At 52.4% G+C, this 27,316-nt stretch overlaps 1 protein-coding gene across 1 annotated transcript in view; it reads right to left on the reverse strand.

Moving 5' to 3' along the window:
• Positions 1-26,933, reverse strand: part of IGF2R (insulin like growth factor 2 receptor) — a 103,038-nt gene extending 76,105 nt beyond the window's left edge. The window contains 2 exon segments of the mRNA NM_001244473.1: positions 7,338-7,477; positions 26,697-26,933. Coding sequence (NP_001231402.1) covers positions 7,338-7,477; positions 26,697-26,845 — 289 coding nt within the window. The 5' untranslated portion in view covers positions 26,846-26,933.
• Between the last annotated feature and the right edge of the window lie 383 nt (positions 26,934-27,316).

Genomic DNA, 27,316 nt, shown 5'->3' on the forward strand with positions numbered 1-27,316 from the left:
CTGAACATTCATGTACTCTATGACATAGCTGTTCAACCCTTACTCTTAGGTAAATACACAAGAGAACACCAAGAACATATGCATAACCAAAAAACACCTGAAAGAACATCTTGTGTCCTTCATACCAGCAAAAACCTGGAAACAAATCAGATGCCCATCAACAGAAGAGTGGATAAATTAACTTTGGTAGATCTGCACAATATTACATGGAGTCAGAGGGATACACCACAGTCAAGGATAACAATACGGTTGAGTTTTAGCAATATAATACCCTAAGTCCCCCAAAGTTACACACAGCATGATACATACACTCTCTATAAAGTTAAAAACACCACATACACCAGACTTCTTTTTGGGGGGGCGGGGGGGAGTGACTGACTCTGACTAGGAAAGAGAAGAAGCAAGGAAGAAAAATTTTAAATACAGGGTGTGAGTGAATGATGACGTCCAGGAAAGAGAGAGAATGGAAGATCACAGAGATGGCGGCTGCCGTTAAGGTCTTAGACTGTTAGAGAAGGGGTTCCCTGCACCATCTGAGACAGCTCATCAAAAGCAAAAAGAAAAGGGAGACTTCACAGATTAATGACGAGGGTGTACCATGACGTCAGGATTACAATTACCCTGTACACACACCTGAGGGTTTGTTTTTTTTTTTTTTTTTTACGGGAAAAAGAGAGGAAGAGAGTGAAAATTAAGATGGGGTGAAGGGGTGAAAATTAAGATGCCAACGGAGAGGAGATAACGGGTTCCAGACCCACGGCATCAGACTAACAGTGCGGCGGTTCTCTCTCCTGCCTGCCTACGTGGCAAAGGTTTGCCAGAATCTTCCATCTCTGACTGCAACTCCCGGAGTCTGTTCGAAAATCGACCAAATAGGCGCAGAAGCACTGCAGAAGCTCCGGGACCGAGGACAGCGCCGCATGGACAGCGCCCGGCGCCCCGCCCACAGTGGGCGTGTCCGGGGCCGCGAGACAGGGCGGGGCTTCGGCGCGCCCCCGCAGCGCTGCGCTCCAGGAGACTCGGAGGGCGGGCTAGGCCGGCAGGGAGCTGCGCGCGCTGAGGCCAGAAGGGGGCGCTCCTGGGCCGCGGCCCCCCACCTTAAAGACCCTCCCCCACGCCTCCTGTCCCCCCACACCGCGGCCCCATTCGGCCCTGTGCCCAGAGCTCCTGGGGGCTCCTCATAACCGCTGGGCCCGCCCTGAAAAGAAAAGGAGGAGAGCCCTGGCCACGGGCCGAGAGGGATCCGGCCGACCTCTGCCGCCGCGGAGCGGGGCCGCGGCATCCCTAAGCGTCAGGCCCCATCGGCATCGCGCCTGCCTGTCCATCTTGCCTTCTTCCTCTGCCCGCTCCACCTGGCGGCCGGGACCGGCTGCCGACTCGGGCACTCGGGGACAGGCCGCAGTGCACCGCGGCAGTGAACCGCGGCAGACAACCGCGGCAACCGGCCAGCCTGGCCGTCCTCCCCGGACCAGAGCCGGGCGAGGACTGCGGGGCGGCGGCCAGCACGCCAGGCCCACGGCCAGCTCCCGAGGACGGCGCCAAATGGGCTGGGCCGCGCTCGCCGGGCCCGCCAGACCGCGCCGGGTCCTCCAGACCGCGCGCCGGGCCCGCCAGACCACGCTCTCCAGGCCGGGTCCGCCAGACCAGACCGCACTGGCGGGGCCCCACCAGACCAGACCGCGCCGGGTCCTCCAGGCCGCGCTCTCCCGGCCGGGTCCTCCAGACCAGGCTGCGCGCGCCAGGCCCGCCAGACCGCGGTCTCCCGGCCGGGCCCGCCAGACCAGGCCGCGCTCGCCCAGGCCCGCCAGGCCGCGCCGGGTCCTCCAGACCGCGCTCCCCAGGCCGGGTCCGCCAGACCGCGCTGGGTCCACCAGACCGCGCGCTGGGCCCGCCAGACCGCGCGCTGGGTCCTCCAGACCGCGCGCTGGGCCCGCCGGACCGCGCGCTGGGCCCGCCGGACCGCGCCAGGCCCGTCAGACCGCGCGCGCCAGGTCCTCCAGACCACGCTCTCCAAGCCGGGTCAGCCAGACCAGGCCGCGCTCGCTGGGCCCGCCAGACCAGTCCGCGCTCGCCGGGCCCGCCAGATCGCGCCGGGTCCTCCGGACCGCGCCAGGCCGCACGCGCCAGGTCCTCCAGACCACGGTCTCCAGGCCGGGTCCTCCAAACCAGGCCACACGCCCCGGGCCCACCAGACGGCGCTCTCCAGGCCGGGTCCGCCAGACCAGGCCGCGCTCTCCAGGCCAGGCCGCGCCGGGTCCTTCAGACCCTGCGCACCGGGCCCGCCAGGCCACGCTCACCAGGGCCCACCAGACCGCGCCGGGTCCTCCAGACCGCGCTCTCCAGGCCGGGTCCGCCAGACCAGGCCGAGCTCGCCCGGGCCCACCAGACCAGACCGCGCTGGCGGGGCCCCACCAGACTAGACCACGCCGGGTCCTCCAGGCCGCGCTCTCCAGGCCGGGTCCTCCAGACCAGGCCGCGCGCGCCGGGCCCGCCAGACCCGCCCGACCACGGTCTCCAGGCCGGGCCCGCCAGACCGGGCCGCGCTCGCCTGGGCCCGCCAGACCAAACCGCACTTGCCGAGCCCGCCAGGCCGTGGCGGGTCCGCCCGACCGTGGTCTCCAGGCCGGGGCCGCAGGACCGCGCCGGGTCCGCCAGACCACGCGCTGGGCCCTCCAGACAGCGCTCTCCAGGCCGGGCCCTCCAGGCCGCGCTCGCCCGGGCCCGTCAGACCAGGCCACGCTCACCCGGACCCGCCAGACCAGGCCACGCTCTACCGGCCAGGCCCCGCGAGGTCCTCCCGACCCTGCGCGCCAGGGCGCCCGCCAGGCCATGCTCGCCCGCGCCCGCCAGACCAGGCCACGCTCCACAGTCCAGGCCGCGCCGGGTCCTCCAGACCCTGCGCGCCAGGCCCGCCCGGCCGCACTCGCCCGTGCCCGCCCGACCCGGCCACGCTCTCCCGGCCAGGCCGCGCCGGGTCCTGCAGACCCTGCGCACCAGGCCGCGCTCACCAGAGCCCGTCCGACCAGGCCGCGATCCGGGCCTGCCCGGCCTCGCCTGCCACCCTCGGCGTCCGCGGCCGAGCCCGGCCGAGCTCGCAACTCGGTCTCGCTGAGGCTGCCAGGCCTGGCGATCGCCACTCCGCCCGCGGCCTCGGGGTCCAGCGCTCGGCCACCGGGCCTCCTCAACACCGCGCTCAGAGCCTGCCAGCCGGGCCGCCAGCCCTCCCCGTGCTAGGCTCCCTCGCGCTCCCGCAGGGCCTCCCTCGCTGTCCACTCTCCCTTCTCTATTGTACCGTGTCCTTTAATGTGTACTGTTCACAGGTTGGCGCTCCGATTTAAAAACTGGTCCCCTCTATCCAACTGTCCCCTCCAGCTACTGCCTCATTTTTCTGCTCCTCTTTGTATTAACTCTCTAACGAGAGATTTCTACTCTGCTTCTACCCACTCCCCTCCCCTCAGATACTCCCCTTCCCCTCGTCCCCTGTCCCCTGCACTGGCTGTTCCCTCAGAGCCACAAGACTCGCTCCCTTGGGCTTCTGTAAGTCTTTGCTCAAATGTCACTTCCTCAGTGACACTTAACCCCTCCGAATATTCCTGAACACACACTCCTGGACCCCGAGCACTCCTGATTCTCCTTCCTTTGCTTCTTTTTTACAGTATCCATCGCAGTCTAATATACCACTTAGCCATTGTGTTTTTGTGTCTCCCACGCCTCTAGAATGTAAGCTCCTCGAAAAAAAGGGATTTGGGGTCTGTTTTGGTGACTGATTCATTCAAATGTTTATTATAAATAAATAAATGAATATTAAGCGTGGGCTGTTTTAAAGGTATAATTGATACATACATCTGTTATGTGATTTAACCAAGTAATTCAGAATAAAAAATATGACAGCTTATTGAACTATGCCCCTAGTTAGGCTGTTTCAGTGTTATTTGCCACAATTAACAATGCTACAAGTAATTTTTCTGTACAAAAATCTATATATGCAGTACTAATTCCTCTACTGGTGAGATTTACCGAAGTGCGTCACAGGAATCTGTTTTTCAATTTAACAGATACTTCCAAGCTATCAAGAGAGACTATAAATGAGATAAAAACATGAGTCATACCTAAAACTCAACCAGATATCATCTTAAATTTCCAACAGAATTACATGATTTTAGAAAATGAAAGATACAAGGCTTAATAGGAAAAGATCTCTTCACATCTGAAGAGTCAGAGATGCAGAATTCAATCTAGTGATCCGCCTGGATGGCTGGTGTAGATTTCTGGGAGCCCACAAAGAATCAGACAAAAAGAGAGTAAATGAAGTCACTGGACCAGCAACTGCAATCAGATTCACTCTATCCTACAATCAGAATCCCAAGCTTGGGTGGCGAGAACCTCAATTAACGCCGTTCCTTAGTGCGTACGTTACCTCGATTAAATGGGCTGGCAATATTTAGCGGACGCATAGCTTTTAATCCTCAGAAAGATGAATTAAATGAAAACCGTGGTATTAATATTTAGGATGTCAGAAGGAATGTGAACATATTTGATATTTTTACATATTTGCGATGTTTAATGTTGTAAGCTTAGACTTGTGACAATATGAGAACATCTAAGAGTATTTCAGGTTTATCATATTTCTTCTACGTTTCAACTGTTAAATTTAAAGAGTTATTATTAGTCCTTAAGTTTTTATCATCAGATCAGATATCTGAAGTACTTGAAACAGAAATCAAATATATAAAATGCATAAATCATTTTCAAATGCAATGAAGATGATTCAACGAGATTATAAATGGAACCAAATGTTATTCACAGACCCATAAAAACAACTGCTAAACTCTGCTAGATTTATATACACAACGATCAATATCACTGGCCTAAAGAAGAACTAATCTAGGATTTTTTTTAGTCAAAAATAATGTAGTATTATTTAAACCAAAGTTGAGGTCTTGATACTTATTTCGAAGCATTTTAAAGACGGCCCCTGTGGGCATTATAAAACTCACATCAACAATTATCTCCCCAGAGAGGTTACAGACAACCCTCTTCCTATAGCAGTATATGAATGTGCCTGTGTCTAGCCTCCTTGCCAGCACTCCGTGATTCTACCATTTAAACTTCTGCCGATGTGACTGAAGAAAGACTAGATGTCATTATTGCTTTGATTTGCATTTATGCCTGTCTTACTACGGAAGCTGAAATAACCAGCTGGATTTCTTCTGCTGTGAATTGCCTGTTCTTGGACTTTGCCATGTTTTTCCTGAGTTGTTTGTTTTTCTTATCATTTATTAAAAGAAATTCCTACCCTCTCCAGATTATATTTCTGTTTTACAAGTTTACATGGTCTACTGCCTTTTTACTTTTAACTAACCCACAATTCCTGTTACACGATATGAAGCAGAGGTCTAACACTTATTTCCTAACAGACAAACAGCTTCATTACATCCAAATTTTCAATCACACATTAAGCGCTCATATACATTTGGATACATCGCTCTATTAGCTCTCTCGTTCATCTGATCTCATGGGAGGGCCAGTTTTTGTGGCTGTTTGCAAAATTCACATTTTTCCCCCCTTCGTAGCAAGTTCATGTTCGTTTCCAGTTGTCCTGTCAGAGCCAGGAGTTCAGGTTGCCCATCAGAGTTCCCACAGCAGCTCTACCACCGTCTGATAGGACTTGTGACTCACAGACGGAGACCCCTGACTAAGTACACGGGCTCTGCAGCTGGCCCGTCCGCCTGCAAACCCATCACCAGGAGACGTCGGGTGAGCTGCTGATCCATTAATGCCTCAGGTTCTTCCTTTGTAAAATGAGGGAAATGAAACTGCCCACCTCAGAAGTTGCTGGATGAATTGAAGGAGATGTTTTACTTAGAAACACCATGCCTGGCACACCACACTTAGTTATTATTTAGTTACAAAACTAAATGTATAATAACACATTTAGTTCATCCTACTGTGTAATACGAATTAGCAAAATCAGAGCTGATTCAAGATCTTCTCTGTGCTAATGTTCACTCATTCTCTCCCGACTGTGTTTGTGTGTATACATATACATACACACGGGACTGTGCTTTCCTGAGCTGAAGGACAGGGCAGTTAACTACCAGAGCTGAAAGGACACATCATCTAGCATTCCATTCTCTCCCTCGGGGAGTTCGAGGCACTCGAAAAAGTATGCCATGTGTGTCTGGGAGTAAAATGGGACTAGACACGGCTGGTTTATATCATGGTCAACCCACAACTTAACTCATCTTTTTAACTCTCCCTCTTAACCAACCTCTCCATCAGCTCAGCTTTCTAAAAAAACACGTTTTATCAGATCACCGCCCCCATCACCACCCGCAAAGAATCCACAATAGATCCACTAACTAGCCCAGGAAATATCAGCTCTCCTGCCTGGCTTTCAAAGCCTACCTACCTTGGTCATTCTCAATTCTGTGCCACTCTCAGAAATCCCCCTCCAAGTGACTTGTCTGCATCTGGTATCTATCTACTTGGCATTATACTGGACTGTACTACCACAAACTAGAAGACACACTGTCTTTAGTCAAAAATACTATAGCCAAGTATTACAATAAAGTCGAGAAGAAAATTTTCCCTTCTGAAAATCTGAATTAACACCGGCCAACAGGCCCATGTGTGGCCTCTCTTCATGAATCGTCGAAAGAGCCCAGCCAGGAAAGTGGTGATCTCATTTGCATGTTTTTTAAATCTATCACAAAATAATAAAATTTGGCCCAGGAGTTCTAAAAAACCTGGTGCTTTCTCAGCTCTCTATCCTGGAGCTCAAAGCTCTCTTACCAACGCTTTCAGTCGAGACCCTCTCCTTGCTGGGCGGGAGGGAGGCCCAACAGGAGCTGGACCTCAACCAGCAGACCCCAGAGACCCTGCTCTTCTACTCCAAACACCACTTCCCAAAAGCCCCCTTCACATGATGGATGGAGCCACCGAGGCAAGCTGCCCCTCCCAACTCCAAAAACCCACCTCGTGACCCTCTTCTCACTGCCACACTGTCCCCAGTCCCACATCTCAGGACTGACACTCACCATCAGACCCCACTGCTGAAAGTGCCTCGATCAAAGGTCACCACAGACATCCATGCCATCACCTCCAAGGACAACACCAGCTGCTCTGGCGTCTGTCTGTCTTTAGGCGTCTGCCCCTCTCCTGCTCCATGTAACCTGTTAGGGCCGTCAGCCACTTGGACCCATCATCCTCCCAAATGAAAGGGATTTTATGTGTTATAAGCACATGCACTCATCCAGATAACGGTGTATACATAGTGTCGGTTCTGCAAAACTGCAATCCTACCCATCCAGTAATTTAAGGGTAGTTCTACTTACCCACGGAATGAAAGCTGTTTGTCTTCAAGTCCTGCATACAAACAGCACTTGATGTCCCACACGGGGCAACAGCCACATTTCCACAGATGCTGATTTTATACAGCCTGTTATTTTTGGTATCAACAGCTTCCCATGTATAACTAGAAAGGAAGAAAAACAATTTGTCACTGTCACTGATCTGCCAATAATTAAACCTCTCTCTAGTTTCATATTCAAGCCACATTTGCTTAAGATTACCATAACTCAGACGATACACTTTCATTAGCCAAAAATACTGAAGTCAAACTATGTTAAGTTGAATGGAAGCCAGGGCTGAAACCACTAAACACCACCTCACTCTGGTTTAATCCGCCCTGAAGCAGCCTCAAGACTCCAGGATCATTAAAATACTTAAAATTTTGCCATTAAGAACATCAACTTAGTTATCTAATACATATTTGCTCAAGAATTGTGTTGAATTTTAAGACAGCAACCTTTCCAATCACACCGGAATGCTGAAGCGCCAAATAATTGTTTTCAACTTTGTTCATCTTATTTAAAAACTAGTTATGGCATGAAAGACAGTTCTAGTTCCAGTTTTACCTCTTACATCTATAGTTCATACGTAAATTAACAAGATGAAGCTATGCTGTGAGTGCAGCATCTGATCAAAAATCAAACAATTTAGGGCGTTCCCATCGTGGCTCAGTGATTAACAAATCCGACTAGGAACCATGAGGTTTCGAGTTCGGTCCCTGACCTTGCTCAGTGGGTTAAGGATCCAGCGTTGCTGTGGCTGTGGTGCAGGCTGGTGGCTACAGTTCTGATTAGACCCCTAGCCTGAGAACCTCCATATGCCACAGGTGCGGCCCTAGAAATGACCCCAAAAAAACAATTTAGGAGTTACTATCGTGGCTCAGCAAAAACAAACCCAACTAGTATACATGAGGACTCGGGTTCGACCCCTGGTCTTGCTCAGTGGGTTAAAAGATCCAGCATTGCCAAGAGCTGTAGTGTAAGCTGTAGACACGGCTCAGATCCCACGTTGCTGTGGCTGTGGTGTAGGCTGGCAGTTGCAGCTCCAGTTCCACCCCTAGCCTGGGAACCTCCATATGCTGAGGATTCAGCTGAAAAGGCAAAAAAAAAAGTAAAATAAAATCAGACAGTTTACTTTAGGTTGATTCACTATATCAAGCATTTTACATGCATTACAACTCACTGCCCATTTGACCCTCTGGCAACTACTGAGACATTGCGCAACTGTCCATGAATCAATCTGCATACTTAGGACAAAATACAGCTGACCCTTAAACAGCGAGGGTTTCAACTCTACGGGTCCACTTACACATGCATTTTTTTCCCCACTAAGCACTGTACTACATGATCCAGGGTTGCACAGAAGGTGACGTGTAAAGTTACATGCGAATTTTCGATGGGAGTGGGGGGGGGTGGATAAGGGGGTGGCGCGCCTAACACCATACTGTCAACTGTAATGCTTTGTCAGCTGTGTCATAACAATTACTCCTAATACTCCACTCTGCACAGGGAAAAGGTTTTGTCCGGTCCATAAAACTTCCTCAGCGAGGGGAGACAGGAAATGAGGAAAGTAAATAAAAAGCCCCCTGCACGATGCAAAGGTGCAGTAATTCAACAGTACTTTGGAAGGAAGGAAAATAAAGCAAATCAGAATTGCTTAGGCGAGGCCTATCCTGGAATTTGGGAGCGAGACCTGGAGGATGCTGAACCTGAGACCACAGGGAGGTACCGGGAGTTTACGCACAGCAGGACCAGCCGGATAAGAGGATGCACTCCCCACAGAAGGAGTCCACATGCCAGAGCTCCCCTTCCACTGGGCATCTTGGCACAAAACACCAGGCAACACACAGCTCCCGGCCCAGAGGCAGTTTCCCCAGGAGCCCCGTCCAGCAGTGGAGGAACCCCGACAGTAGAGCTGCTGGCAGGAGCCAAGCTTTCTTCTGAACTCAGGTCTGGGGACCCAGCAATTCTAGCTGCTGGGAAGCCAAGGACCTCGGCGCACATGTGCACTCAGGCAGGGCTTCGGAAGGCTCCCCGGACAGCCACTGAACTGCTGGAAACCGACAAACAGGCTGGTGCGCTTGTCAAGAGCCTGATCTTAGGGTGACACCAGCTACCACTCAACTTCTTAACACCTGAGCGCTCGCTCCCAGAGTCGGGAGACTTACACGCCCGAGAAAATGACCAAGTAATACCAGGCTCGAGAAGGCATCCATCAAGGCCAATGTCTTCTGACAAACACTCCTCTTTATTCCTTTGCTTCCCAAATATTTCCTAAGTACCTACTGAGGAGGAGAGCAATGATCGGACAGAGATCAAACAAGAAAAAACAAAACACAAAAAAACAAAACCCCACCCTTCCGGTGTGTGTCCTCCAGGGGAGGACAGACAATAAACAGGTAAACAAACAACGGGAAAGGTCCGCCTCCTAAGACAGGCATGCACGGACATAAAACAACATCGACTGTGCTAGGAAATGAGCAAGTCCTTCCTGCGGGAAGTCTTCTGAGAGCACTCTCACCCTGAGACTCGAATGACAAAAAGAGCAACGCAGGCAGGCATGGGGGGAAGCATATGCCAGCAGACTGACGTCAGCGCGAGGTCCTGAGGCGGGAGTACACGTGCGTGGCTGGCAGAGAAGGGTGGGGCTGGGGCTGGAGCGAGGCGGATGGAGACCAGTACGAGATGGGTTCAAGGAGATGAGGACATGCAGTCGCGCAGAGCAAAGGAACAGTTCCGATTTTGTACTCGAAGCAAAGAAAGGCCACTCAAAGATGCTACGGAGCTTTCCTTAAAATTCCAAGCCAGTGGTTCTATTTGCAGGGTATTAATGAACGTTTCTGTTGATTACAGTCGATTAAGGGAAATCATAACTCTTTTACTCAGGACCCCTACGTTGCTCTGGGATGCTAGACATTAAATTTCAAGTAATGGCATCATTAAAGTGTTCCACGATCCTAAGGACACTTAGAGAGAGAGGTGTGGGAAAGTATTTAGAATGAGTGAACTGGAAGGAGTCAAGTCTAAAGAAAGTTACTGAAAATGCTAGGCCTTTTGGTTTGGTTGGTTTTTGGGTTTTTTTGGCCAAGCCTGAGGCATGCAGAAGTTCCCAGGCCAGGGACTGAACCTGAGCCACAGCAGCGATGGCACTGAGTCCTGACCCGGCTAGGCTTTTCTTAAAAGCAGAAGCCCACTGCTGTCTTTTCCAAAGGTGCTACTGAAATAAGACAGATGTGGAGTTCCCGTTGTGGCTCATCGGTTAACGAATCCGACTAGGAACCATGAGGTTGCGGGTTCGATCCCTGGCCTTGCTTAGTGGGTTAAGGATCCAGCATTGTACTGCAGTGTAGGTCGCAGTCACGGCTCAGATCCCGAATTGCTATGGCTCTGGAGTAGGCCGATGGCTACGGCTCTGATTAGACCCCTAGCCTAGGAACCTCCATATGCCGCAGGAGCGGCTCAAAAAATGGCAAAAAAGACAAAAAATAAAATAAAATAAAATAAATAAGATAGATGTGAAGAGAGTGCATCTACAGAGCAGAAGAGATGGAAAAAGGTAAGATGGGGGTTGTGGTCCTAATTTTCCGGAAACTGGGGTTCCTAGAAGATGCTGCGCTATTCAATTCTATTTCTTTTCTCTATTTGTATTTTGCATTCTGTCAAGATTTAGCAAAGTGATACGTGGTTATGGGAAGAAGCAGGGAGCACCCCGTGCCTGCCAGGGCCTGAGGGCTGGATTGCTTTAGAGGGTTATTTAACCCCTCACCACAGGGCAGCACTGTGAACTCGACGCACAAGCCCAAACTGCAGCACCTGGGTCCTTAAGTCACCTCCCTTAAAAACGAAGGGATGGCATCTGCAGGCCATCAGATCTTGAAATACTTAGATTCCAGAGAACATGTCTCCTTGAAAACAGGCAAAGATGCCTAGCGCCATACATCACTAGGAGCAGGAATAGGCAACTGGGTGAAATAATTTATCTGAAACCTCATGCAGCGTAATCCAAAAACTCTTGAGTATCCTGTTATACACCCTAGTTAGATGAAATTATCATCTAGACAATTTTCTTAAAGAAGATTTCATTAAACTTGAAAATCATCTAAATACCTGATAGGACTTTTTAAGAAAATTACATTTGAAACTACCTGCAGCTCAGATCTGGTCCCTGGCCCAGGAGCTCTGTGTGCCACAGAGTGGCCAAAAATGGAAGGAAAAAAAAAAAAAAAAAAAAAAAAACCTGGGAGTTCCCCTCGTGGCCTAGCATAAATGAATCTGACTAGCATCCATGAGGACGCAGGTTCAATCCCTGGCCTCGCTCAGTGGGTTAAGGACCTGGCATTGCCCTGAGCTGTGGTGGAGGTTGCAGACGAGGCTCGGATCCAGCCTTGCTGTGGCTGTGGCCTTGGTCAGCAGCTACAGCAGTTCCAACTAGACCCCTAGCCTGGGGACCTCCATATGTTGCTGGTGTGGCCCTAAAAAGACAAAAAAAAAAAAAAAACTAAACATAAAAAAAAAAAAAATCAATAAAAATAAAAGTACCAAGATCATATTCTAGAACCAGGCAATGGCTTCAGAAACAATAAAAGTATATAGACTAAAAAAAAAAAAAAAAAAGTAATGATATCTTTGAGGAAAAACAATTCTTTGTCTAAAAGTTGTCCACTAGAAAGTTCTCTACACGAAGCAAACATGTACAGCCAAAATGGAAACCCAACAGTATGGTTTATTTAAGACCCAAGCAACTGAGACCAGTTAGCTGAGATTCACTGAAAAGTCTGTATTCTAGACTAAGCTTTCTGGGCTTATCCAAGAGGAAAAAATGAGACCAACATATTAGACCAAAGAGAAACTAAGCTATAGTAATAAAATTTTAAACTTTTAGCAGGAAACAGAGCGTGGAAGAAAATATCTGCAAGTTGTGTAGAAATGCAGTCTTCACTCTCTCACACACACGTGTGAAATCTATCTACTCTACAAACATCTCTTGCAGCAGGATAGGTATGAAAGCCCTGTGGGCATTTTCCTGGAACTGTGACAGGCGTATCTGCTCAAGGCCTCGAAGAGGTGCCTTGGTCCTACGCCACCCTCCATCTCATCTGCGGTCAGAGACCCCCGCAAGGAGGTGGAGCAGGAGAAGCAGAAAGGCGGAGGAAGGCAGAGAAAGGAGCAGGAAGGCGCCCGGAAAGGGAGGAAGGCGGAGGAAGCCAGTGGTCCAGGGGCGACTCACCTGAAGCCCCGCCCACTTCCCGGTCTTGCAAATTTCAGTTCCTATCCTCCCAGGAGACAGACAAACCCCACTTAGAAATGCTCTTCTGGACACAACACCATCGGTGCGAGATCCCTGGCTTTGAAAATCAGCAAGGAGTTGCCCGTCGTGGCACAGCGGCAACGAATCCGACTAGGAACCTTGAGGTTGCGGGTTCGACCCCTGGCCTTGCTCAGTGGGTTAAGGAGCCAGCATAGCCCTGAGCTGTGGTGTAGGGATCTCAGACGCGACTCCGATCTGGCGATGCTGTGGCTGTGGTGCAGGCCGGCAGCTTTAGCTCCAATTAGACCCCTAGCCTGGGAACCTCCATATGCCGCAGTTGTGGCCCTAAAAAAGACAAGACAAAAAAAGAAAAGAAAAAGAAAATCAGCAAAAGCAAGCAAAATCCTTGCCATCCTACCTCATTTTCCAGAGAAGACAGTGTAGTTAGCCAACGTTCCCCTCCCCGTTCATTTCAGAGCGCGCCTGGCGGTTCGAGGTATACACGTACGCGAGGGGTGGCCCAGACCCCGGTGGGCTGGTCCCCGCTGCGTCCTCTGCTCTGATTGCCAGCCCTGCTGGCCTTTCTCACCACCCAAGGCTAGATCTTCTTGGGTGCCTGGTCTCCTCAACTGCACGGCGGCTCTGGGCAGAGGCGTCCTCCCTCCCAGAACTACTACGTAGTGACAGACACATGGACAGAATCCATACATGCTGGCAGGTTGAGAGGTAAACAGCCGGTGGACTAAGAACCCAGCACCACTCGACGTCTGCTAAGCAAGCACCTCACACCGTTACTCAACTCTCTCAAATTCCTCTGCTTCGGAGTCAAAGACGGCAAGGCCCTGTGCTCAGTGTCACCCAACCAGGAAAATGACAGGCCAGGCATGAGTCCAGGTCCGTCTGAGGCCAAGGGCAGGTGTTTACACTGAGGTAAAGAGCCACCTTTATTTGTGGTGGTTTGGGTTTTTTTGTTCTTTTTTTTTTTTTTTTTTTTTTTAACTTTTCAGAAAATATTTAGTTCCAGCTAGAACTCTGAAGCTGGAAAACCATTCCCCGGACTTGAGAGTTTACATCTTATCACAACAGATGCCCCTAAAGTGACAGATCCCGGATGGCAAGTAAATTTCCAGAGGGCATGCATCTGAGCAAGCCCCTGGGGAGAAGGTGTGACATGCCGCGTCATGCTGAGCAGGCCCTTTTCTGAGTTCAAGTTCTTCCCCAAGTTTTCAACTTCTGTTGCCATTTACCACCACCACCCCTCCCCCTCCAGTTTCTCTTCTGCACAGCCCCAGTTGCCAAACACGAGGCCCTGCCTTCTGCAACCTCTCTTCCCTCACCCAGCCGGTCTCCCCAGAAAGAATGTCAGCTCCCTCAGCCCCCTTCTTCCCACCGGCTGAAACTGCCTCACTTTCAAGCCAGGCTGGTGGAGGAGTCCCCTCGGAAGGAACACATCTATTTTGCTTTCCGCACCTAGACTCACCCCCTCCTTTAAAATGACTACTGAGCTCAGCAAAAAGCTACTCCCCAAAAACCTCGACCAAGAGTCCAAAGTAAGTGTCATCGGTAACTGAGAAACATCCTGCAATCGAGCCATCAGAGCCAGCAGGGAACGGTGACAGGACAGAAGTCACATACGGGGCAAAGGACTTGAAGAGGTCTTGGACTTTAGAGGGAATGCTACGGCTGGAATATGCCCTGGATGTGGACAATTCATCTCACCACACGGGCTGAGCCCACGGGCTCGAGACCACCTGCCCGACTCTAATCCCACAGCCTCTGCCAAAGCTACACTGGACTTCGGCGGGCAGCGTGCATCTGCTCCGCGGCACAGAGGTTCCATTTTTGCCTCATCTGGTTTACATTTCATCATATCCCAAAAGGTGTTGGCAGATCACCAATCAGAGGAAAGCACACACAAGCAGCGTACTGTCAAGCAGCCCAGAGACGGCAAAGCGCTTCCACGTTCCCAGACCGCTCGGCCAAGGCCACGTGGCCAACCCACCGCGGTCCACACCGACCAACCCAGGGGCAGCAAGGAAGGAGCAGATGTAATGGGCCGGCACCACTGCCTAGAGTTCAGAGAGCTTCCTGAAGAGAAACACAGAGCCACCCCCACTGACAAACGCCTGTCCAAAAGAGAGAAGTCACCAGAAAAGGCCCGAGGGCTACAAGCGGATAATCACTCCCAACCCTCCAACACGGGTGTCTTCCGCCACCCCCCTCGGGCTTTTACACACATCATCCCTGAATGTCTGCAAAATGTAATTTGGGGCTCTTTCAGATGTTTCAAAAGTGAACATCTAAACCCAAGTACACAGAGTTCAATGACAAAGCATGTCGTATGCCCCACCCGTTAAGGCAAAAAAACCAAAACCCTTAGAAAACTGAGACCCTTCCCTCCAGCACAAAACTGCTCCGTGCACTTTCAGTCTGCCCTCCTTCTCACCTTCGGCCACACTCTTCTGAAATATATCCTACTTCTCTCACTCCCTCTGGGTCGTGGGGTTTCGGGAAAATGATCATGTGGCTATTAAACATTTTATCACTGGCCTACCATCATCAGAATATAAAGCTGGAGAGAGGTACAACGAAATCAGCAACAAATGTAATACGTGTGCATGAAACTATAATTTGGCTTCCTTAAAAAATAAATAAATAAGTTGGTGCTATACAAACTAAATTCACAGAGCATGGTCACTGGCTGAGGAATATTTTTCTGAATCCAGGGTGAGCAGCAGGCACTCCTGTCCTGCCTCAGCGGTTAACGAATTTCACTAGCATCCATGAGGATGCAGGTGCGATCCCTGGCCCTGCTCAGTGGGTTAAGGATCCAGGGTTGCTGTGGCTGTGGTGTAGGCCGGGAGCTGCAGCTCTGGTTCGATTCGACCCCTAGCCTGGGAAGCTCCATAGGCCTCTGGTATGGCCCAAAGAAATAAAGAAAGAAAGAGTGGGCAGCAAACACGAAACTTTGGGGACGAGGGGAATGCGAAGTCTTTCCAACCTGAACATCAAAAAAGATTTCTCTGCTTTTTGGCCTGCATCCCAGTCCTCCGAGAGCTGAGAGAATCTTCAGGGAACATTTGGCTCATTACTGCCCCTTATCATTACCAGATAGTTTCTCAGCTCATACCTCCAGACCACCAACCTTCGAAAATCTGGAAGAGTCTCCTAAAATAGGAAGAGGAGAGTGGGGGGAGGGTGGGAACAGGCAGGGGAGGAGGAGGCCGTGGAAAGAGGCCGGGTTTCCAAAACGGACACTTGCAGCAGAAATGTCAAGAGCATAACGGAACCACTGTTGTCGATAATGTTCTCCTGCTGACCCCAAAAGAGAAAAAATCTGATTTGGCGTGATAAACCTGCACCCTGCTCTTAAGGTCGGGGGACACGCGTTAGACACAGCATGGCCAAAGCTTGTATAGGAAGTACTTCACTTCCTATTCTAACAAACCCACAAAGCTGTGGATAAAGATATGGGGCCAGCAAAAAAAAAAAAAAAAAAAAAAAAGCAAGGAAATGCCAGATATTCGTCTCTGGCTTTCCCTGGTAGCAGGAAGCCAGCTGTCTGGAAGCAAGGCTTTAAGTCCGCATGATACGCCGAGGCGCCAGGGGGTCGGCTGGGATGCTTTTAAAACCAGCATCATGAGTGACCGGCGGGGTCGTGGGAAATGGGGCGGGGAGTATCCCCTGAAAGGTGCCCACAGACGTGAGCCCGAATCCTGCCTGCCCTGACCGGCTCTGGACACACTTCATCTCTGAGCCCTGCCTCCCCAGGCTACACCAGGGCCTGGAGCAGAGAGCTTTTGAGAGACAACCCTCTAAGCGCTCATCGGGGCCAACAGAAGGACTGCTTAAAAACCGAGCTTACAGAAAAGAGGAGCTGGCTTGCTAAAACCTTCCTGAGGCACTGTTGTGGGACACGCTGCCTGGTCTGGGGACCACCTCCATGGAGCTGATGGAGCCAAAGATAGAGACCAGAGGGCTGGGGACACACACACACCAGCTGCCTCTGGGGTCTCTCAGGACAGGCACCCAGGTCCACCCAGCCCGCACCATGTAGCTACCAGCTGCCACCAGAACGGATGAATTTGAAATTGTGGGAAAGGACACAGGACACTTCCTCAAGAGCTTTCGCTGCACTGCAAGGCCGGAACTCTTAGCACCCAAACCTCCCACAAAGGACCGGCCTGCCCTCCCCCTGCTACACCGCATTTTTGTTTAGATCACCCCTGGGGCCAGGACGCAGGCCAGGATTTCAACCTGACACCCCGCTCTGTGGGCACCTTTTTAAAATCCGATGCTCTCATCCGCTGTTCCTCAAATGCATCAAGGAGGGTTCAATTACAGGCTAAACCTCCTTCTTAATTAGACGAAGCCTGAATCCAGCTGCCTTTAGCATCCACCCAGCCCAGGGCACAGAAATCCAACGTCAATGCTCCGTCCCCTAACGGCCCATCCCCAGTGTCCCCAAGCCCTCCCAGACCCAGGGCCCTTCCATCGGAGCCCTCACACCAAGACGGAGCCCTCACACCAAGACAAGAGCTGCTCTCCTAATTCCCGGCCGTCTGCTCAGCCGGGTAGTTCCTGATACTGATGAGGCCACCCCTGGGGGGGGGGGGCGGGGGGCAGCAGGGGGTGAGTTCTTGACAAAAGCCAGTGAGGTTGACACAGGAGAAAAGTCTCTGCTCTGAGGATGCTCAAGTGTCAGATTGGCACATACAACTCAGCACACCTAACACCTGGCTGGGGACAGGAAGCACAGCGCCAGGTCAGCTGTGACCTTTAGGCATTCATCTAAAAAGAACAGCAATTATATCCGCCACCCCCGTCCCCGCCCCCGCCCCCACCACACACTTTCGCCGAATGATCTGCAAACACTGTCACCCTCACCCGGTCTTTCCAGGGAGCCCCTAAAGTGGCTGCCCCCAACCCTCCCCATCTCTCAAAGTGGCAGCTCCATCCTTGCACCTGCTCCGAGCAAGAAGCCAAGCCGTCCTCTCACTTTTTCTCTCCTCACATCCCACATCCAGTCATCAGAGCAAATCCCATCAGCTCCACCTTCGAAGTATCTGGAATCTGAACCCTCTGCACCACCAGCCTCGTCCAATTGGTTGCAAGGTCTTATCTGGTCTCTCAAACTCCCAGCTGCCCGCCTTGGGCCGTCCTCACCCTGGGTCACGTCTCTGCTCAAAATCCTCCCAGGTTCCCACCTCCCCCGGAATAAAAGCCAGGGTCCCACCTGATGGCCCCTCCAGACTCCCCAAGCCTGTGAGCCGAGCTCCCCAGCAGCAGCTGATGGGCAGTCAGGTGCACAGCTCACCATCTCACTTCCTCTGTGGGCTCTGCCTAGAGAGACGTCAGGACAGCGCAGCCTACACAAAACGGCCCGGCCCACGGCTCCCCGCCCTGCTTCCCTCCTACCCTCCACCAAAGCCACGAGCTCCCAGCCTCATCTAAGGGATCAACAGAAGAGGCAGAGGAGACGGCCGTGCTGGCTTCTCACTTCTCACTGTTTGTGGTAACACTTCCGGCGGGACAGCAGGTGGAGGGGCCTGCGGGGAACCAAGAGGGTGACTCAGTGGAGACAAGCCCTTGTCACTTCTAGGAACCCACCTCTTCAGCCTGTCCACACTGGTGGTTTGGGTGTCAGCTGTGGGCCGGGGGCGGGGTGGGGTGGGTAGGGAGCCGGGAGGGCTGGGGAGCTGTTCTCAGTACGGAGACTAAGTATGTACCTGCTTTCAGGCCACAGCGAATCTTAGGGCCACAGATGAGTTTTACAGGCCATCAGGATCCCAGGGTCACCCCTGCCCCACACGGGCTCTCCACGTGCACCTGCGTGTCTTCCTACAGCCCGCGTGTGGGCGTGGGGACCAGTGACAGCGTTAATGCACAAAGGCTGGCATTGAAAAGCCAGCTCCCACGCTTGCTGCGCAGGCCGCCTACCAGCCACGGCCAAGGCCACCATTCCCTGTTCCCTGACTCCTTCATCTTTCCCTGGTCCCTCCAGGTCCCCAAACTAAACTAGAACTGGTACCTTCGCAATCTCTGATTTCTCCCGCCCCAGGCAACAGTGGCCCACAGGGACCTGCGCCCTCGCCCTAGGGGAGATACGCCCCCCTCACAGGCTCCAGGGATGGACAGATGCTCAAAGCAACACAAGAGACAGAAAAAGTCCAGCAAAGGTCTGCGGCCAACGTGAAGGGCGAGCTTCCTGCTCGCCGAGACTACAGAGACCGGGGTTTCCCTGCCCGTGGGGCACCCAAGCCCCGCTCCACTTACACGACAGAAAGAGCAGGCGTGAAACACACTCAGAAGCCTGGGCAGCGGTGGTAGCTGGTTTTTAAGCTAAACAGCAAGGTGACGCCCACACCAAGTGCGTTCACATCCAGCCCACCAGCCTGCATCCTTGCTCACAGTCCCCCTGGGATCCAGCCCCCACCCTGTCCAGACCACGGACACCCATGCAGGGGTCCTCGAGTGATGAATAAGCAGGCTCTCTCTTCTGCCCTGGATGGCAAACTGCTGCGGCCACCACCGGAAGGAGGGCGGTGCCAAGAACACGACGGGAAAGGGCCAGGGCCAGCCTGACATATGGCACCTGGCACCTGCGCAACCCCCACACCTCCTGTCCCCAAGCTCCTCCTTGGGTTGGCACTCGAGCTGGGCCTTCTCCTGCGCCCAGCTCAAGGAACTCTACGCGGACATCCTCAGAACCACAGAATTCTGGATGCAAAATGGACCGTCAGAGTCACAGAGTCCGGTGCTTTCAGAACTTTCCAGCTTGAGGGAGCCCGTTCTTTCTCAGCAGGAGTGGAGCGCCAGGCACAGGTCAGATAAAGAAGAGCTGCTTCGCCGAGGCAGAGCCCCAGGCACCGGTGGAGAGGCCGGGGGCAGAGCTCAAAGCCACCCTGACCGAAACTAACACGGAGCCTAACGTGCAGGCAGCAAGCGACCCGGGTTCCCCACATTTACGAACGCTGCGGGGCGCCCAGGGCACCGCAACAATGCACCTGCTCTCACACCCTCCAAAGGCGGTCAGCACCCTCATCTGACACGCAGGGAAATCAAAATCCTGGCAGGGCAGCCCCTGGCCAGAGCTCTTACAAGCTGTCCAGATTCAAAGGCAGGACAGCGCCCTCCTACGCAAGCGCCTCTCCCGCCTCTCTCGAAGGGGACACTGACTGCGCGCCAAAGAAGGGACCTGCCAGAGCCAGGTCCAGCATCCAGCCCTCCGGCCTCCAGCTGCAGGCAGGACACACTGTACTCTGCCCGCTGCCATCAGCAGGAGCCTAGCAGCTGTCTCCCAGCAGGCACAGGGCTGGGAGGGATGTTGGCAGAACAGAAGAGCACCTAAGACCAGCCGCAGAGACACAGCAGCCAGAGGAAGGCCCTGCCCGTCCCCGGCCTCCCGCCCACCACCCACCGCCAACAACAACTGCTCCCTGTCTCTCGGGCACGGCGGCCCAAGGAGGCACAGGTCCCAAAGGAGACTGATGGCAAAGAGCCCCGCAAGAAGCCCCGGGCATCACAAGGGCACCAGCACCAGGAAAATGAGATGACAGATGCCAGCAAAGGAACGGGGCCCAAGGAAAGAGAATTAAGAGAACCATCAGCACACAACTCTAAACTCGTCTTTCACGGGGTGACGCAAGCGGGGGCATCCAGGAACACAGAACAAGCAGCTGTGAATATACATCAACTGGAGACCGCACTTAAAAAAAAAAAAAAAAAAAAAAAAACAGAAAGAGTTGAAGAGCTTAGGAAGGACAGGAAGGAAAGAAGTGCAAGGCTGGGAGACAGAAGACATGCTTCTGGAACCCTGCCCAGAGGGGCAGCCAGATACAAAGTATGACAGACAAATCAAGCAGGACAAAGTACAAGTTACCATAAAGAAAAGCTGAACGGCACAATTAATGAAACTCTGACCCAAAAGAGAACATTTTTTCCATACACACAGAACACTCCCACCCTGACTAGGGGCTAAGCCACGCTTTCACCACATTTACTGCCCACAATGGGGGGGGAAATTCCATTTACTGGGGGGAAAGAAGATTTGTTAAAAATGAGTGGGTCCAGGAAGTTTAAATCATTAGAACCTTGGGGTCCCAGAAGGAAAGATTTAGACGTGAAGAATGAAAAAACTAAGTATCAAAACCTAGGAGTAGCCGTGTACACAGGACAAAGAAACGTAAAGCTTTAAATTCATCTCTCAGTTGTGCAAACTGGGTTCAAAGACCTAAGCTTCCAACGAAACCCAGAAAAAAAGAAACATTAGGTAGACATGAGCAACAGAGAAGTTAATAAAATTTATTCATTTTAACTCGCTCAGAGTGAGGAGTTCCCTGGTGCCACAGCAGCTTAAGGATCCAGAATTGCCACCGCTGCAGCTCAGGTTCAATCCCTGGCCCCAGGACTTCCGAAGGCTACTAACGCGACCAAGAAAAAAAAATTCATGGTGATAGAGATGGTGAACAAAATAAAATGCTAGTTCTTTTGAAAAGACTAAAAAGGGTAAAAAAAAAAAAAAAAAAAACACAAACTTTGATAAATATGATTAAGAAAAAAAATGCAAATAAACATCAGCAATTTTTTAAAATTTACCTACAGATCCAAAAAGTATTTTCAAAAGTATAAGAGTAGCATGCTACATGTTTATATACGAGTATGTAACTAAAACGACAATTTCCTCGAAAAGCAGATTACCGAAATTGGCTCAAGAGAAGACCCAAAATCTGAACAGATAAATAACATAGATAAAACTGAACCCAGAATCAAAACTCCTCTCCCACCATACTCTACCTGCACCAAGGCATGAAACCCAGAGAGTTTTACTGGTAAGTTTTACCAAAATTTAAGGAAGCGGAAATTGCCTGTCCTATACGAGAGCTGTTCCACAGCATATAAAATACCAAAAGCTAACTAGCTCCTTCCACGAAGCAAACATTCTTGATACTAAACTCAGCCAAAAACAGTACAGCAAAGAAAATTACAGCCCGAGCTCACTTAAAAACACAGTTGCAAGCCTCCTATATAAAGTCCAAACTATAAAACTTCTAGAAACAAACAGAACAGAATATTTTTGATCTGAGAGGAGACCAGTGATTCTCAACTAGAGGTAGTTTTGCCCCTAGGGGTCTTTTTTTTTTTTTTTTGCTTTCTAGGGCCACACCAGGCTAGGGGTCTAATTGGAGCTGTAGCTTCCAGCCTACACCACAGCCACAGCAATGCATGATCTGAGCCGTGTCTGCGACCTACACCACAGCTCATGGCAATGGCCGGATCCTTAAACCCACCGAGCAAAGCCAGGGATCGAACCAACAACCTCACGGTTCCTAGTCAGATTCCTAGTTCCTAGTTTATGCTCTGCCATGACAGGAACTCCCCAGGGGTCATTTCAAATGTCTGAATGGGGAGGGGGTGCTCCTGGCATCTGAGGGGTAGAGACCAGGGGTGCTACTAACATTCCACAGTGCAAAGAACGGCCCCCAGCAAAGACTCAGCCAGGCCAAATGTCAAATGTGAGAAACTCGGGGACAGGCCAAGATTTCCTGGGCTACCAAAAGCACGAACCATTAAAAAAAAAAAAAAAAAGTTAAATTAAAATTCATCAAAACTAAGAAATATCTGTTCTTCAAAGGATATATTAAGAAAATAAAAAAGCAGGCCAAAGAAAGGAGGGGAAATACACATTCCACACACCTGAGAAAGGACCCGGAATCTACAAGAGTCCTTACGACACAGTAAGACGACCCCCAAAAAAGTGTGTTAAGAAATGAGAGGCAAAGGATTTTTTTTTTTTATAGAATCACTAGCCCCAGTGCTGCGACTTTAGTGAGTTCTCTCACCCAGTACAATGGCGTTTCATACGCCAAGATCGAAATAAAGATGAGCCATCTAAACTCTTTTACTCAGCCCCGCCTTTTAAACCCCTCTCTGTGAAACACTGATAAAAGTCGAGAAGCCCAATCAGGAACTCATTTCCTGGGGATGTGTCAGGACGCTGTTCTAAGAATGAAAGCCTGTGGTCTAGGAGTTCCCGTCATGGCTCAGTGGCTAACGAACCCGACTAGTATCCATGAAGACTCCGGTTCGACCCCTGACCTCACTCAGTGGGTTAAGGATCTGGCCTTGCTGTGGCTGTGGTGTAGGCCGGCAGCCACGGCTCCCATTCAACCCAACCTGGGAACTTCCATATGCTGAGGGTGCAGCCCTAAAAAGCAAAAATAAAAAAATAAAATAAAAAATAAAGCCCGTGGTCTAATGGATCCCAAATGAACCAAGCTTGGGCTACCCACACTCACGGTTGCAATAAATGTATACACACAAATGGATGTGGTCCAGGCTCAACATGTGGCCCAAATTAGGCATCCAAGCACCATTCCTTCCGGGGGAGAATCACAGGGGGAAAAAAAACATCCCCTTCAAGCCAGCAACTAAACCAACCTCAACTTCCAGCTGCCTTCATTAGGCTCTTGTCCTCAATATAATAAAAATTTGCCAGCATTTGTACCCAAACAATTAGAGGGAAACTTGTTCTGAATAAATGTGACTCAACCACCTCAAGCCATCCAGCCCCTGTGCTGTGTTATAACTGGTACAAACTGTTGAGTGAGCAATACTCACCGAGGGTGCTGCTGACACCTAAATAAAGGGTGGAAACCTACTACATTTACCAAGTATAATCCATGCACTACTTGGCCGAGCAGAGGGCCTTCTGATCACTTGCAGTGACTTGGCGTGGCCCGGCCTCTGCCCCCTCACCGCCTGCAGCAGTGGGTCCCTGCTGACCTTTGAACCCCAGCCAGCACAGCCTCCTCCAGGCCCCAGGCCTCTGAGCATGCCCGCCTCACTGACCTCCAAACTCAAGTGTCTGTGATGACACACCACCGCCCCAGCAACAGCTGAGGGATCGGGAATGACCAACTTCTCCCAGAGCACAGGGCGCACCGGCCCGCGGGACGCCTCAAGGACACACGCCCGAGGCCTGCCCGAGAACCAGGACTTACTTAAGAGCCTGAAGAGCCGCCCACGCCCTGGGAAGGTGGCCTTTGTCAGGTCACCCCACTCTCTCCCTCAGGCGGCTGCTGGGACGGCTACTCCACTGTTCCCTCCACCCTTTCCAAAAAACGAACTGCCCTGGGGGAGCACCCTGCCCCCTACCCTGACCCCAGGAGCATCAGAGCCACGCAAGTCCACTCAGGCACCTGCAGCAGGCCCCACTTCCCTCTGGGGGGCCCTAAGGGACACAGGTGCAAAGCACCCTCTTGGGCTGCGGGGAGCTGGGCTTGGGAGGAGAGGCCGCTTTCCCAGAACTCAGCGACCATGAGGAGGTACCACCAGAAGCTGGATGCGGTGTGGGCATCCCAAACGGGCAGCTGGAGGTGGAGGGGGGGCACCTACAAACTGCCCCGGGCACCAAAGCACCTCGAAAAGGAGAGTCTTCAATGGAAAAATGTGTTCCTCGCTACAAGCAACCAATTGACAAGCACTTGGCAGTGACCCTGTGTCTATGGGGACCGCCGCCACCGCCTCCGTCCACAAGCTGCACAAACAAACAGTAACAGCAGAAGTCTACTTCTCACACTCACTGTGAGACCTGGGGCACTCCTGACAGACAGACGCGCCCCTCGGTGGAATAACAGGCAACTGAACACATCCTGCTTTGGTGCTCCTTGGCCAAATTTTTCACACTGGATTCACAAAGATGTACGGTTCACGGTCCCGTTCAAATACGTGCTAGAGCCGAGGAACTTTAGCCAGTGTGACCTCATTCAAGTACATGTTTTTAACCAAAGTGAAGTCTTCAGTGTTTAAGCCAAGGTATCCATTTGAAATGGGAACAAACAGAACGTCGCCTTGCAGGGTTCAAAGGAGAGATTCTTAAATGTGGGTTCAGGAGATGTCTTGGGGCGAAGGCACAGAGCAGGAACGGGAGAGAGATGTGCCCAAGCCCAGCCAAAGGCACAGCCCCCTCGGAACACTGGCATGTGCTCAGTCGTGCCTGCACGTGACCATGAAAAGATGAATTTAAAGATACAATGGCCATTTCTTACTGGGCCAAGAGGCAGTGTTCCACCCGGAGATGAGGTCAGAAACCAGGTGCCAGGAGTTCGAGATGTGGTGCAGCGGAAACAAATCCGACTAGGAACCATGAGGTTGTGGGTTCAATCCCTGACTTCGATCAGCAGGTTAAGGATCCGGTGTTGCCGTGAGCTGTGGTGTAGGTCGCAGACGCGGCTCAGATCTGGCGTGGCTGCTGCGGCTGTGGTGTAGGCCGACAGCTGTAACTCTGATTCGACCCCCAGCCTGAGAACCTCCGTATGTCACAGGTGGGGCCCTAAAAAGCAAAAAAAAAAAAAAAAAAAAAAAAAAAAAAAAGAAAGAAAGAAAAAGAGACCAGGTGCCAGCACGACCACCCTAATGCAAAAGTGAGGGTCCCTGGGAGTTCCCTAGCGGTTAGGACTGGGCGCTTTCGGCAGGCTGGGTTCAATTCCTGGTCTGGGAACTGAAATCCCACACCAAAGCCCCTACACACTGGGGCCAAGACACACACACACACACACAGACCCCCCCCCCCCAATGGCAGGCCCCTGCAGCAGCCACAGAGTAAAGGTCTGCTCTGGAGACCAACTGTAGCCTAACTATTAAGAAAGCAATTCCAATTTGCTACCACCACCCAGACTTCGAACTAGCCTCACTGAACTAATTTCTTAAGGATGCGTTTGGTCACAGCTGCCATTATTCCAAAACTTCCTCCTTTAAATGTGGCAGCCTGACCTCATGTCAGGTGCTGCCCTTTTCTCTGTGTAACTGGGGGCTGCGGTGAGTACCTCTGCATCACAGGGCAGCTAACTGCCCTATAAACTGATGGGCAGAACTGCTCCCTCCCCCTCCCCCTCCCCCCCAAACAGGGGCCTTTAGTTTCCATTCTGAGCTGGGTCTCACTCTCCTCAGGGTACTAAGTTCTCCATGGTCTGAACTCAAGTGTGCTAATAAACCCATCTCTGATAGAAATGAAGAATTAGACCCCCCAAATCCCACCACAAACTCAAAATTCAGCTCCTAGCGGGCTAAACTTGACGTCATTCGGCCAAAAAACTGACCAGTGCCAGGGGTAACTGTTGACTGTTTGTTAACTAGTCTTTCAGAACTTTTCACCCTGGTTTTTTTTTTTTTTTTTGAACCAAAGTTTAAAAAATAAATAAAACCTGGATTTTCCACCCTCCTCAATAGTCCAGAGAAGGTTGGTTCGAAAATTCTCGGAATTGGCCCTTCCCCAGCCCCAGGACTCCCAGCCATGGCAGGACACTAAGAGTCCTCATTGGGACGAGCGATTATACAATCATGGTTCCCAGAGCAAAAGGCTCCACTAGAATAATCCACCCGGAGACAATGACATCATGTGAGCAACTAGACAGGAAGTTAGGCTCGGAGAAGTGAAGGGTGAAGCCTTGAAAGCCAATACTGGACGATCGCCCTCCCATTCTCTGATCAAAAACAAAACAAAAATTTTTTTAAAAGTCCCCTTCTCCAAAAAAAGCTACTTTAAAGAGAAAATAGAAAACCCACACGGAGGAAATAAGTCAGTAAGTGAAACCAAAATCCCTCAACTCCATGGCCATCATGCGGGTGAGTCAATCCGCACTAAAGGGCCCCTCCAAAGCCCCGCTGCTGGAACTTGGAGGAAAACGTGGAGCGGGAACAAAGCGCAGCTGTAGTTCCTGCGTCCTCCCAACTTTCGCAGGCGCACCGAGGGGCGTGAGGGTGCCCGCAGTGTGTCACCCGGGCGGGTCGCGGCAGCCGGCTGTTCCTACACAAAGCCACTCCTGACTTAGTGACAGCCACAAGTGGCCTGGCGACGGACCCCGATCAGAGGCGGAACGCCCCTTCCCCCGCGCCCCCCCGCCCGCGCGCACGACCCCCGGTCTCTTATCCTGCCCCGCCGTGCGGGCAACTTTCCCTCGGGGACCAGAGGACTCAAGTCCGGGCCAGAAGCGACTCCAGGACCCCAGTCCCTCCCCGAGCGCCCCGGCCCCCAACCCCGCCCGCCGCGTGCCAGGGCACCGCGAGCGAAGCCTGAGCCCTGGAGGGCCACCCACCTGCACAGCTCGGGGAACTCGGTGCCCTGGGTCCCGGTGGCCCTCGGGGCCCAGACCAGTAGCAGCAGCTGCACCAGGAGCAGGGAGCGCAGCCGGTAGCCGGCTGGCGCGGGCCCCAGGTGGGCGCTCCGGCCGGCAGCGGCCCCCATCGCGCCGGGCCCGGGCTGCAAGGCGGGCGCAGGGCGAGCGGCGCGCGGCTGCCCGGGGCCTCGCCGGAGACGTGGTTGAGCCGCCAGGGCGGAGACGAAGAGGAACACAAGAAGAGCGGGAGCGGGGCGGGAGCCCGAGGGGCGCGCGGCTCGTCTGGGCTCGGCGGCGGCGGCGGCGGCGGCGGCCCCCGAGCCGGTCACGTGACCGCCGCCCGGCACCGCCCCCTCCCCCGCCCCGCTCACATGACTCCCTTGTTCAGGTGATCCCCGCCCGCCGGCTCCGCCCAGGCCCGGTCACGTGAGCGCGGCGCGCGCTGGGCAGGAAGCAGCCGGGCAGGGGCGCGGGCGCAGGTGCGGGGCCGAGGCCTGCGTCCCCGCCGCCGCCCCGCCGGGACCCGGCCCCAGCTTCAGTTTCTCCAGCGCGCACTCTGGGTCGCGGTGCGGGTGCTTTCCAACTTGGAGTCACTGCTG

The sequence above is a fragment of the Sus scrofa genome, chromosome 1 (assembly GCF_054392235.1).
Source record: "Sus scrofa isolate SSC_HxYL_T2T_F1_AM1 chromosome 1, Sscrofa_HxYL_maternal_Yorkshire_Landrace_v2.0, whole genome shotgun sequence".
NCBI lineage: Eukaryota > Metazoa > Chordata > Mammalia > Artiodactyla > Suidae > Sus > Sus scrofa.